A 12,220-nucleotide genomic window follows, 5' to 3' on the forward strand; every position below is an offset into this window, starting at 1 on the left:
ATTTTCCCACAGATCAGGGCGTTCCTGGACGAGCGCTTCGAGTGAAGCGAGAACTCCCTCTGAATGCCATGCAGCAGACGTCTCCAACTTTGTTATCTGCGAGTTCATTTTGAAATTCCATACATCTTATCCAGAAACACACCTCTGAATGTCCGTCGGATGTGCTGTGAGCAGGGCCGGGCTAAACGGCGATTGCTGCTGACCATACGGCAAAGCATGGTAGTCTATATCGACAGCGATGCTGGCGTGAATCAACACATGTATGTATCGTTTAATGGAGGCGAAAGCAGTCAAAGGAGAGTGGTGGGAGGTGAAATAACGTAAAGAAATCGAGACATCTCACATAGAGATGTGCATGATCAGTCGTGTTCGACAGCCGTAGACTCGCCTCGGTCCAGCGCGAGTCCGAGCTATTCTCTTTTGGGATAAACAGCCCGTAGTCCTCGTCGCCGTCGTGCAGGATGGTCATGGACGCGAATTTCTCAAACGGATCAGCGCCCTTCTTGGATGGGTCCGATAGCCACAGGTTCTCGCGCTCAATGTCCAGCGACGTGGACTCGCGCCCGCGCCCGCGCTTGTGCGAATCCTGCGACGGCTCGTATGTCAGTGCAAACTGCAACAGCTGCTGCTTCTGCGGGTCAGCCAGCGGCAGAATCGGCGGCGTGCGGTTGCGCAACAGCGCCCAGCTCAGCGACTTGAACCACGGGTGCTGCTTGACGTCTGCCGCGCCTGCGCGCGATCCAAGCCGCTTCTTGTCGTTCTTTGTCAGCAGCCGCCGCACCAGCGCCTTGCACGGTGCTGAGACTGCCTGGTGCGTGGGCGGCTGCAGGAATATCACGTCCGACTTCAAAATGTTGCTGAATGTTGCGTTGCGGTTGGAGCCCTTGAACGGCGTGCTGCCATACAGCATTTCGAATATCAGAATGCCTAATGTCCACCAGTCGACCGCGCTCGAGTGTCCAACGCCCTTGATCACCTCGGGCGCAATGTACTCTTCTGTGCCGACAAACGAGTTCGTACGCAATCCGGCTGTGCACGATCGCGTGTCTATCGACGGCAGGCTGAAGAAGAACGACGAGTTTTTGAGCACGTTCGGGGTGCCTGGCGGGTCCGACTGCTTCGACAGGTCAAAGTCCGTCAGCATGATGTGGCCCGTCTCATGCAGTAGAATATCTAGATTGCGTCAACAAGTTAGAGAATGGATACGGCGAGCAAAACACACCGGGCAAACGCAGTACTGGCTACGTCAAGGCAAGGCTTCCAGACACTTACTCTCTGGCTTGAGGTCTCTGTAGATGAATCCGGAGAGATGCAGGTATTCGAGAGCTACAAAGCAGAGTGCGAAAAAAAATTAGCCACACTGCCAGCTCAATGAGGGAGGGAGCAGAGCACAACAAAATAGCAGCGGACTGACGACATGCGAGGTTCCGACAAAGGGGAAACAGCACGCCTGAACAATACCGACTTTCCCAATATTACCCTCATGGTTGGAGATACATTACCACATGTTACCTCGGCCGCGTAGAATTTGGCGTCCTCCTCGGGCAGACACTTTCCGGGCCGCGACTGCAGGACACGGAAGAACTCGCCGCCTATGCAGTAGTCCATGCAAAAGTACAGGCGCTCGTCGCTCTGGAACGAGTGGTACAGCGTCACAATGAAGGGGAAGTTGGCCGTGGCCAGTATCTCCTGCTCGGCCAGCACGCGCTTAATTTTGTTGCGCTTGACCATCTCGGCCTTGGACAGCACCTTCATTGCGTACAGCTTGCCCGTCTCCTTCTGCCGCACCAGGTACACCTTGCCGACGTCGCCCTTGCCCAGCAGCTTGATCTTGGTGAAGCTCTTGGGTCCCACCGAGATCTTTTGCACCTTCATCGAGTTGCTCGAGTATGTCCGCCGGATCGCTGCCGCGCCCGACCGCGTCAGTGGCCGGCTGCCGCTGGCCGATGCGGGCGCCGTGTGTGTCGTGAACTGGCTGCGAACGCTGCCCGGGCTCTCCATGCTGTCCCCGTACGCGGCCCGGTCTCCGTGCAGACTACGCATGCTGCTGTTGTTGCTGATGCTTATCGTGAAATTGTTTGCAGTCTTTGTTGTCAGCATGTTGCCAGCCACCGAGCTCGCCTTCTTCAGCTGATGGTGTTGTTGTTGCTGTTGTTGTTGTTGTGGGCCAGCGGACGACTTTGGTAGGCCGATTGGTGCCAGCGACGTTGCGACGTGGATGCCGGTGTCGACTTGGATGTGCTGAGGTATGCCGGGACGTTGCTGGTGCTGCTGCCAAACCCGCTGGTGTGTGCCTTGACGGGCATGGTAACTGTGCCGTGGTCGACCATATCCACTTTGTTACGGCAGGAAAACAGGGCGCGAGATATGTAAAACCGACTGCTGAGAGCAGAAAGTAGAGAAAAAAAAGTATGGCGGGGATGGAGAAGAGAAAGAAAAGACGAGCCTTTTTCCACTCAAATATGGAACAGAGCTGCTATGTTTCAAAGGACCGTGTGTGTTGGTCCTGAACAGTGATTGATGCTGCCGGTATCCGCGCTGTTGTTGTTTGGCTCCGTTTTGTCTGAACCGAAAGTGAAGCCCCAGAACAAGACACCGCTCCTTCACGTATATATGGGTGAGTCGGACGGCTGATATAGTACTGAGAGAATGAGCAGAGAGGGGCGAAAAGGGGAAGGGAGGGAGAGACCACAGAGAATGGCTGGTGGGTATTTTTGTAGAGAAAGAACAGGAACAAAAAGCTGCGTTAGAGAAAAAAGAGGCAGGAGGGTTAAGAGCAGGCGAGAAGGCGATGCTCACAGCACACAGGCCTCAAAGAGCTGCCTTTCGTTCCCATCGACTCTAATTGGGCAGCAGCGACACCACTCGAGCACCCTGCCCCCAAATCACCCCATGAGCGGCCTTGTGTCTCAGTTACTCGGGTGCAGAGACGCATGGGATCTCGCAATTGATGCACGCTCGGCGCCACAGACCGTCGTCCAGGAGGGCGCGAGGCTTGAGGCCCGTCTGCCGCTCTGCGTCATGTACGTGTTTATTGCCTGCCAGAATCGACGTTCCAGCACACAGCATTGTCCGGCCCGTCTGTCCTCCGCGCTGCTTTTGGGCGGGCTCAAGTGCGCTGGCGAGCCATACTCGCACACAATCGGAGGCTGGTGCTAATTGCGGGCCTTATTGGCCCACGGGAAACGCGCCCAGCCCAGGAACTCTCTGAAGCTTTAATTCCCTCTCTTCGCAAAAGTATCCTGTTGCCCGCTCCCAATCATGTACTTTGGCCGATCGCAGATTCACACGCCGATTCCAGCCGCCCCTGAGTCGCTGGGCAGGCTCGTCGACAGCATCTTTGGTTCGCGCAGCACATCCGCCGCCGAGTCGCGTCGCGACAGCCCGCGCGCTACTGCCAGCCGCGCTTCAGAGACGGCGCCAGAGTAAGTCGCCCAGCTGCTGTGGCACTGTTTTGTTTCCCCCCCATTGGTTGGGCCACAATGGGGAGGCGACATGGGATTGAGACGATTATTTGCCGCTGCTCCGTTGTGCATTTGCTAATGAACCCGAGAGGCGCTTTATATCGCCATTGGGATATTGTAGGCGCATTCCAGACCAGCTGGTGCCGGCGGTGCAAAGGTAGGCTGGTGGCTATTGTCAGCGCCTGCGGGATTACGCTTCAGTCCTTGCCTGCAAAGGAGGGCGATCACCGCGCTCCTGCTTCACACACGCATGGATTCCAGCCATTGGCCCCTCCGCACACTGCTAAAGAAATCAGCTGCAAAGCCGGTTAAAAATAGGTTCGAGGCGAGGTGGACCACCACCCAACGGCGACACAACCAGACCATGCACAAGTGCCAGGCAAGTTGTGTTGCTGCAGGACCGTCTGATGGGCGTGGAGGCTCGCAGGCCGTGCAGAGCGAGTGCTGATTCATGCAACCGTATGTAGGAAATCGACCAGCAGATCCGCCGTGTCATTGATGCTGCGCAGCGACACGGGGATGCTGCGCGCCGGGCCACAGCCGAGCTCGAGCTATTGGCCGACACGCAGGGCCAGCTCAGGGCTGTCGAGACTGCGGCGCGCGAGCTGCAGCCGGCCATTGCCGCCATGGAGGAGGTGTACACGGCGCTGGCCAACTCGAGCACAGCGTGGGTTGATGACCTGGCGCGCCCAAGAGTCCGAGTACAAGCAGTCGCGCCACGAGCACTACGCCCAGCTGCAGCAGCAGATGGACCGCCAGTATGCGGAGCTGAGCCAGGAGACCGCTCAGCGGCGGGCTGCCGATGCATCGCTCGGGTTCCAGCGCGATCTCGGAGCGCTTCCAGAAGTCGCGCCCGCCAACGCCAAGGCTCGGCAGACAGGGTCAGCATCTTCATTTCACAGCCCTCCCTTGGCACAAACACAACCACTCTCAGAGCAAGGGAGGGCCAATTCTTGGTATCCTACGGTTACGCATGTTTACTAAGCACCGAGGACTTCCACTTGTAGCAGGCAGCCGCCCAGACCTCGGCAGCGTTGCCGCTAGCGACAGACTGGGATGCAGACTCGCAGGGATTCTTCAGCGACGATGAGATCGACAGCAGCGCCTCGGCAGCTGCCACACCAAGACCGAAAATGCTGGGAAAATGCTGTCGCAGAGCGCAAGGCGCCAGCACCAGCAGTAGCAGCAGCGCCAGCAGCAGCACCAGCAGCAGGCAAGGTAAGCATTTCTAGAGATTGCAATAACAACTCCATCGGGTTGGGAAGTTATCCCAGAAATCCTGCGCAGACTCTTGGCGCACAGCTCAAGATCAATCGCCTTTGTCCACTGTAGCCGGAAACCGACGCTCCCGCATTTGTCATAATCGGGGACGAGGACTTCCCCTGAAGCGGCGCTCGGGCGTGCGTGCCCAACCAGCAATTTAGCCAGAAAACACGTGAGCCAATTTCAGCCCACCAGCCAGCCAAGCATTGCCAAGAGTCAGGTCTTGGCACTGGCAATTATTTTTATGCACTCTTTCCGCAAGGCTAGCAGGCGCGGAGAGCAGCAAGGCACACGCCCACCTCTTTTTCTCTGCCCCACTTTTTCCAGACATATTTTTCCACTTATAAATACTCTCAAAGTAAACCACCCACGGCTTCTGGGAGAATACAGCGTTTTTCCCTATTGGCCTTTATTCCTCTCTACAACAACAACAACCTCCATCTTTATCTCCCGTGTTCAGCAACAGCATATATAGCAACATACACACGATGAGCGACGACGGCATGCTTTATTGCAAGTGGGAGAGCTGCACCATCACCGCCTTCCACGACCCCGAGACGCTTTACGCGCACATCACCAACGACCACGTCGGCCGCAAGTCCACCGGCAACCTGTGCCTCGAGTGCAAGTGGGAGGGCTGCCATGTCAAGCGCACCAAGCGCGACCACATCACGTCGCACATCCGCGTGCACGTGCCGCTCAAGCCCTTCAAGTGCCCGCTGTGCCCAAAGTCCTTCAAGCGTCCGCAGGACCTGAAGAAGCACGAAAAGACACACTCGGAGGGCCTGCACGCCGACGAAACCACGCCGCAGATGTACGGCATGGACTACCAGTACTTTGCCAGCCAGATGCACACCCCGGCCCAGACCAACTCGTCGCCGACCGTTGGCTCCCTGAGCCCTGCCGACGGCCAGGTGCCCATCGACCTGATCGGCCACAGCGGAGGTAAGCAGAGCAGCCCCGCCAGCCTGTCTGCGATAGCCACGGCGCTATTTTTAGCCGATTTCCAAAGCAACACCGCGCATCACAACGACATCACTTTACTAAACATGAACGTCACTTTTGTGTTTGTAGCACACTTCCGCCGCAACTCGCCGTACACGCCCACAAACGTCTCGCCGCTCCACGGATACGTGCCGCACATCCCCGACACGCAGTACTACCCGAACAGCATGGCCCACGGCAAGCGCGGAATCGAGGCGATCGAGCAGTTCCAGCAGACGGTCAAAAAGTGCCGCACCGATGAGACTAGTCAAGGTTTGGATTGTCTTGCACATGCTGTTGGTCTACGAGAAAAGCATGGCTGCCCTGCTGCCCTGCCTCCTGCTAACAATGCCAATTTTGCTGATGCCGACGCTGCTACCAGCGCCAGCAGCGCCCTGTACCCCACTTCTACTCCACCATCCCCCCATGTGCTGCCTCCCATCTCTCCCAAATCGCACTCGCACTCCCCCCAACTCCCCTCGCTCTCTGAGTACCGCATTACGCAAAAGAACCTTGCTGCTGTTGCTGCTGTTGCTGCTGTATCATCCCCTCTGCAAATCACCACCACCACAACACATACCACCCCACAGTCGCCATTCCCTCTGGCTGCCAGCGAGCCGGCAAAGACCTGCTCGCTGCCATCGCTCAGCCAGTCGTTGTCCTCGCTCGACACGCCCCCGGCTCTGTCTGCTGCCAGCAGCTGGAGCTCGGAGGCGTCGATGGGCGCGCTGTTCCCGCCGCTCCCGCGGCACTCGACAGCCCGGTCCTCGACTTTCTCGGCCAAATACAGCCTGTCCTCGGCCAGGACCCGCTGAGCCACGGCGGCTACTATGCGCGCAAGTCGTCGCTTAGTCTGTCCCCGCTGTCTCGCTCTCTGGCGCATTACCATACCCCGATCTCCGACCCGCTTGGATCGTTCGCGACCAGCGACTACGGGATCTGACACTCTGCTCTCCAGCTAAAGTGGGTGGTTTACACTTAAGCTTATTTCTGCATTTCCCCCTCGCTTCGTTTCTTATTTCTCACTTCATTTTTTTCTCATTCCCTTTCTGCGTTGGCCTCCCCTCTCGTGCTCTGTGGTTGTGTAGAAGTGGTCTCTCCCTCTCCCCTCTATCCTCTATTTCTCTTCCCTCTCGCGTTGTAGCAATATCAGCAGCAGCAGCAGCAGGCAGTTGGCGGCCCTGTTTTTGGGATTCCCAAAAGCACTTTTCTCTGTAGTGCCATTTAGCGGCTATGTGTATTGCAACTCCATTCCGATTCTTATCTCCTGCATCTGTCACTTGTGCTCCCCTTCTCGCATATCCCATGTTACTCGACTTATTCCCTCTATTTCCCCACGTCCTTACACACGTCTCTACCTGTTCCATATAGCTCTTCAGTTTCCAATAGCATCATCTGTTTTTGCTCTCAGCATTGCACACTGTTTCTCACCTGGGGAGGGAAGGGCAGCTATTGTCACTGCAGCGACTCTTGGCACATACACACTCGTCACCAGACAACAGTGAGTAGAAGGGAGCTTCTTGGCGAAGGTCTTGGCATTTCGTAATTATTGACCGGCATGCGGCAGCAGATATACGAGGCAGGCATTGGCTCGGCGGCAGCCATGCTTTTTTTTTTTGTTTGAACTCGTCTGGCCAACACTCCATGCATATTGGCTCATATCTGCGATGCACGCATACTAACCCGCCTTGTCCTCCAACTGCTCTTCATGTATAGGTCAGGACCAGCTGTACTCGTTCCTGCAGCAGTACGACGCCAACAACCTGAACTTTAGCGAGCTGCCGGCCTCGCTGCAGTCGGCCACTGAGATCAAGCAGCTCAACGAGGGCCTGCTGCAGCTGCTGCCCGACCTGACCGAGGTCGGCGGGCGCTCGATGTTCATCGACCAGCTGATCAAGCAGCTCGACAGCTCGAACCCGAGCGGCCTCTACGACATGTTCTCGCTGGGCAACAATCTGCAGGCCGGCCCGAGCCCCGATCCACTGCTGTCGTCAGCGTCGTCGGGCGGCATGTACGCCGGCTTGAGCGCGCCAGGCGCGATGCCGCCACCATGGCCGCATCCACCGGCTTTGCCTTCGATCTGACTGCCAGCCCCGAGGGCAGCGCCGGGTTGAGCACGGCCCTGCCTCTGGCAGCCAGGTCATGGTCGACGGCAGCGGCAACGTCGTGCCACTGCCCAACCCGACGCTCAACGACCTGGCGCTGGGCGCGGTCAACCCGGCGTCTCGAGCACCGGCTCGGCGCTGTCTGATGGCAGCACTGGGTCCATCAGCGTGGTGCCTGACTCGGTGACCACAGCGCGCCCGATTGCGCGCCCCCGCGGCTACTCCAACGCCCAGGTAGCGCCGCACCCGCAGAACACGTCGCTGTACTCGCAGCTGTACACGCCGGCTCAGCTGCAGCAGGCGCAGCAGAAGGCCATTGCCGACAGCCTGATGAGCACCAACCCGTACCTGCAGCGCCAGCGCGCCGCCGTGCCGCAGGCCCAGGTCGTCGACCCGGCCATGCAGCAGGCGCACCTGAACACGCTGATGGCGTACCGCGCCATGGGCCTGCAGTGCAAGGCGCCGGAGGACGAGGATGCGGAGGACGAGGATGCGGGCAAGGAGGTTTCGCTCGATGAGTGGCTCGACGCCGAGAAGCTGACCGACCTCGAGATCGCCGGCACCTCCGACAAGACTGCGGCGCCGACCAGCAGCAGCCAGGCCATGGATGTTCTGCCGACACCCGTGGCTACGCCCGCTGCTGCTGCCGTCGCTGCCTCGGAGGTCGACGAGCCTGAGCTCGAGGACACCGAGGAGAGCGAGCGCAGCTTTATTGCCAAGAACGCCGATGTCAAGACATCAATCCTGGTGCAAAAGTCGTACGCCAAGCGGTCTGTCGCTGTCGGCAACACCTCGGACGAGCCCGTGTCGTACCTGCGCCAGCGCGCTGGCATGGTTGCCGACCAGCCGAGGGAGGCTGTGCAGCAGCAGTCGGCGCCTGCCATGGACCGCCGCCAGCTGCTCGATGTTGCCGCCAAGCTGCTGACCCGGATCAACACGCTGTATCTGCAGAAGCTCAAGGAGGAGAGCAGCAATGCAGCTGTGCATGACCACGACGCCAGCGCCGGCGAGGAGGAGGATGACGACCTGGCAGAGCTGGAGAACGAGCTCAGCGCCATGGGCCTGGACGATGCCCCCGAGAAGGAGGAGGTGGCAGCAGCCAGCAGCAGATCATGGACCGTCTGGCCAAGCTGAGCCTGGCGCCGTCGCAGGTCAATGCTTGAGCAGCGAACTAAAATGGACCATGCCACCATCCTGCTTGCTTGTCCCCTCTCAACATCCGTCAACACATTTTAAACTGTTCTCCCCTTCTATTTCACTCACTCATCATGTTCTATATATTTGTTTGTTGCCTCCTACATGCATCACCAGGTGCTGATGATGTGCTACATACAATGTCGTATGCTATGCCATTAATAACTATTGCTAAACTTAGAGAGAAAGGGATGCTAGCTCGTCGGCGGCCTTGGTTACCTCGTCAATGTCCATCGCCTTGAGCATCATTGCCTTTGCATCCATCTTCAGGTGCGGGCCGCAGTTCAACATGGTATCCCACAGAAGCTTGACATCCTCAACCGACTGATCCAGCTCGCGGGTCCACTCGCTCAGCAGACAGCCGGACTGCCAGTGTTTTCAATGCCTTCTTGCACCGGCGGATCTGGCGCAGCAGGATGCTTGTCACAATCACCATGCTGATGAACGAGCTGGACTCGTACCGGTCGACCGGGATATCGCTGTTGCTCCGCAGCGATCCAGCCAGAGAATGTGCCGACCAGACGCACACCTTCCATGACTCGGGCTCGGTATCGTCAGCAACCAGTCCCTGCCCCACACCACCAAATGCTGCCTTGAAGGCCTGTCGGAGCGCATGCTCCTTTGGATCGGCCATACCATCCTGATCGGCCAGTAGCTCGGGCGGACGGTCAAACTCGGTGAAGAACGAGCGGCGGTTGGCTGAGTGCAGGATGATTATGGCCGAATATATGTTGCACTGTAGGGCCAGACAGCGCAGCCGCAGGGCATGCTGGGCGTAGTCTGCATCGCCAAACCTTGCAGCTGGGTCGCCGAACCTGCAATGGTCCTCGTGCAGCGACTCGGGTTTCTTGACGCGGTCGAGCAGGGACGCGCAGTTTCTGGTCGCAGATCTGGAACTCGGCATACTCGGAGACGACCTCAACATTGCGGCTTACTGCAATCACCAGATGCTCGGAGCCTGGCGTTGGGCTCAGGAAGTCGACAGCGGGAATGGCCGCTCCGCCAGGTCTTCCTCGGTCGATCTTGGCAGCCTTGGCATTGTACAGGAACCTGGCGATCCGGCTGTCAACCGCAATCAGTTCACAGAGCAGCGCAAACGAGTGCGATATTGCTCCAGTGACAGCCGTCGGGTCGGTAGGCTGGGTGCTGGTGCTGGTGCTGCTGCTCTGCGACTCGACAGATTTCTCCCTGCGCCGCTCAATTCGTGCCGATGGGGACAGCGGGAAGTCGACGTCTATCCACTCCGAGTCGGCACACGGCGACCGCACATACATCACCGACTCAGGAATCATGGCTGGGCGGCCCTGGAAAAACGACGATTGAAGTCGCCGTGGATGATACACCAGAAGGTCCTGCGCTTTGTCTCTGCATCGACCCACTCGTCCCAGGTCTTCGCCTTCTTGGTTTTGTACAGGTCGATCTCGTGCCATCCCAGTTTGATAATGGTGCCAATTGCCACCGACATCAGCGCCGAGAACGACGTTGCTCGCTCATGGCGCATCTCGGTAATGTAGAGAAAGAAGACGGCATGAATCACATCGATTGTCGGGGTCTCGATGGCAAATAGGATGCGCGCCTTGACGTTATCGATAAGCTGCTGCGCGTCAATGTGGTTGTAGGCACCTGACTTGATATACGGAGCTGACAGGGCTTTGATGATGTCGATGAGGAGCGGATTGACGTCGCCAGCAACAACTCGTCGGATAAATGTGGACGGATGGAAAACGGGCAAAAATGCGTAGATGTAATCAAAGAACGCCAGCAGTGCCTCTCGTGTGTCGGCGTCCACCTTGTCCGAGAAAAAGTCCTCGACCAGGGATCCAATCGGCGGTGGAGCGACGATTCCTTCCGACAGGCTGCTGCACTCAGACGCAGGTGTGTTTGGTTCGGCAACGACAGTCTTGCCCGGCGACAGCGCTTCAGAGCCAACTGACTTTTCTGGGCTGCTGTCGCGCACGCTATTTGGCTTGCTAGTGTCAGGGGCCAAGAGGTTCGACAGATCTGCGGCAGAGGGCTTGTGCTTGATTGTCTTCTTCACTGGCTGCGCGGCGGCTGATATCTGGGCGTGGGTCCTGGGCTTTGGTCCACGCCGCTTCATTTTCCGCCATTGGCACCGGATGTCCCTCTTTGTGCAGCTGTTGCAGGGGTTGCCACCCTCACACTTTATACGCTTCGAGTGGCACCAATCGCATGCCTGGGTCCGCCTCTGCTTACGCACCAGCCCTGCTGAATCGGCGCTCGTCCTGGGGTGGCTGGTTGGGGATGTTTGCGGGGCACCCGTCTTTTGCATAAACAGATAGGGCATGGCATATCCCGGTATCATGTCACTAGCGTAGGGGTGGTGTCGGTAGTCTGCTGCTAGCGTCTCGAGCTCAACCGCACTGCACCGGTCGGTGCAGCAGGTTGTCTGCCAGATGAGCCCTGGGCGGATGCTGATGCTGATTCTGGTTCTGGATTTGGTTCTGGCTCTGGTGCTGTAGCATGGGCGACTGCCTGAACTCTGCCACTTTATCCGCACTATTCGCGCGGCGGCGGGGTATCGATTCATTCATGTCAAATGGTGGTGGTGGTAGTGGTGGTGGTGGAGAGTATTGCTCAAAGTGGGAGTGGAAAATTTTGCGTGTGAAAGAGGAGAAAAGGGGGAGTGCGGGGAGAAGATATACGCCCGGACTGATGCATGCCGGTTTGAAGAAGCTAAAAAAAAAAAAAGCGTACTATGCGGAATCATACACATCGTGGTGGCGTCAGCCATGCGTGCCTGAACTTTTCAAGAACATTAGCAACTGGCTGCTATTTATAAGAGTGAAAATTCGAAAATCAGCGTGTGCCGTGGACCTCCGTTGTGGTGGTCGCTTTTGCAATATCCATTGATAGCAGCATGTCGGTCATGTCGGTTGTCGTCCATATCAGGTTGAAGCCCTGTAGTTTCCTCCACAGCACCCGTGTTTCCTCAACGCACCGCTCTAGCTCCTCCTGCCACTCTTCCAGAGACATTTGGGAGTCCCTGCCGGTCCCAAGTGCAGTCTTGCATATGTTTATCTGTCGCAACAGCACGCTCGATACAATAAACAGGCACTGTGCGGACGCATATGTGATGCGGGTGTGCGGAAGATCGCTGTTGCGCTCGATGAATCGCGCAAGCTTGTGTGCATATTCGACACACACCTTCCATGACTCGGGCTCAATGTCGTTAGCCAGCAGGCTCTGGCT

At 57.6% G+C, this 12,220-nt stretch overlaps 3 protein-coding genes across 3 annotated transcripts; all 3 read left to right on the forward strand.

The window, feature by feature from the left end:
* Positions 1 to 2,375: 2,375 nt before the first annotated feature.
* On the forward strand, positions 2,376 to 3,378 carry DL89DRAFT_159259 (uncharacterized protein). Its single transcript, XM_040883635.1, has one exon. The coding sequence runs from the start codon at positions 2,650 to 2,652 to the stop codon at positions 3,157 to 3,159; it is 510 nt and encodes a 169-aa protein (XP_040739359.1). The 5' UTR covers positions 2,376 to 2,649; the 3' UTR covers positions 3,160 to 3,378.
* On the forward strand, positions 3,210 to 4,844 carry DL89DRAFT_158655 (uncharacterized protein). Its single transcript, XM_040883632.1, has 3 exons — positions 3,210 to 3,368; positions 4,055 to 4,682; positions 4,797 to 4,844. Exons 1-2 carry the CDS (start codon positions 3,262 to 3,264, stop codon positions 4,446 to 4,448), a joined length of 501 nt encoding a protein of 166 aa, XP_040739360.1. The 5' UTR covers positions 3,210 to 3,261; the 3' UTR covers positions 4,449 to 4,682; positions 4,797 to 4,844.
* Positions 4,845 to 5,445: 601 nt separating this feature from the next.
* On the forward strand, positions 5,446 to 7,401 carry DL89DRAFT_158746 (uncharacterized protein). Its single transcript, XM_040883633.1, has 3 exons — positions 5,446 to 5,672; positions 5,885 to 6,177; positions 6,811 to 7,401. The coding sequence occupies exons 2-3, from the start codon at positions 5,900 to 5,902 to the stop codon at positions 7,214 to 7,216; spliced, it is 684 nt and encodes a 227-aa protein (XP_040739361.1). The 5' UTR covers positions 5,446 to 5,672; positions 5,885 to 5,899; the 3' UTR covers positions 7,217 to 7,401.
* The last annotated feature ends 4,819 nt before the right edge of the window (positions 7,402 to 12,220 follow it).

Source organism: Linderina pennispora (genome assembly GCF_002104995.1).
Source record: "Linderina pennispora strain ATCC 12442 chromosome Unknown DL89scaffold_66, whole genome shotgun sequence".
Classification (NCBI taxonomy): Eukaryota; Fungi; Kickxellomycota; class Kickxellomycetes; order Kickxellales; family Kickxellaceae; genus Linderina; species Linderina pennispora.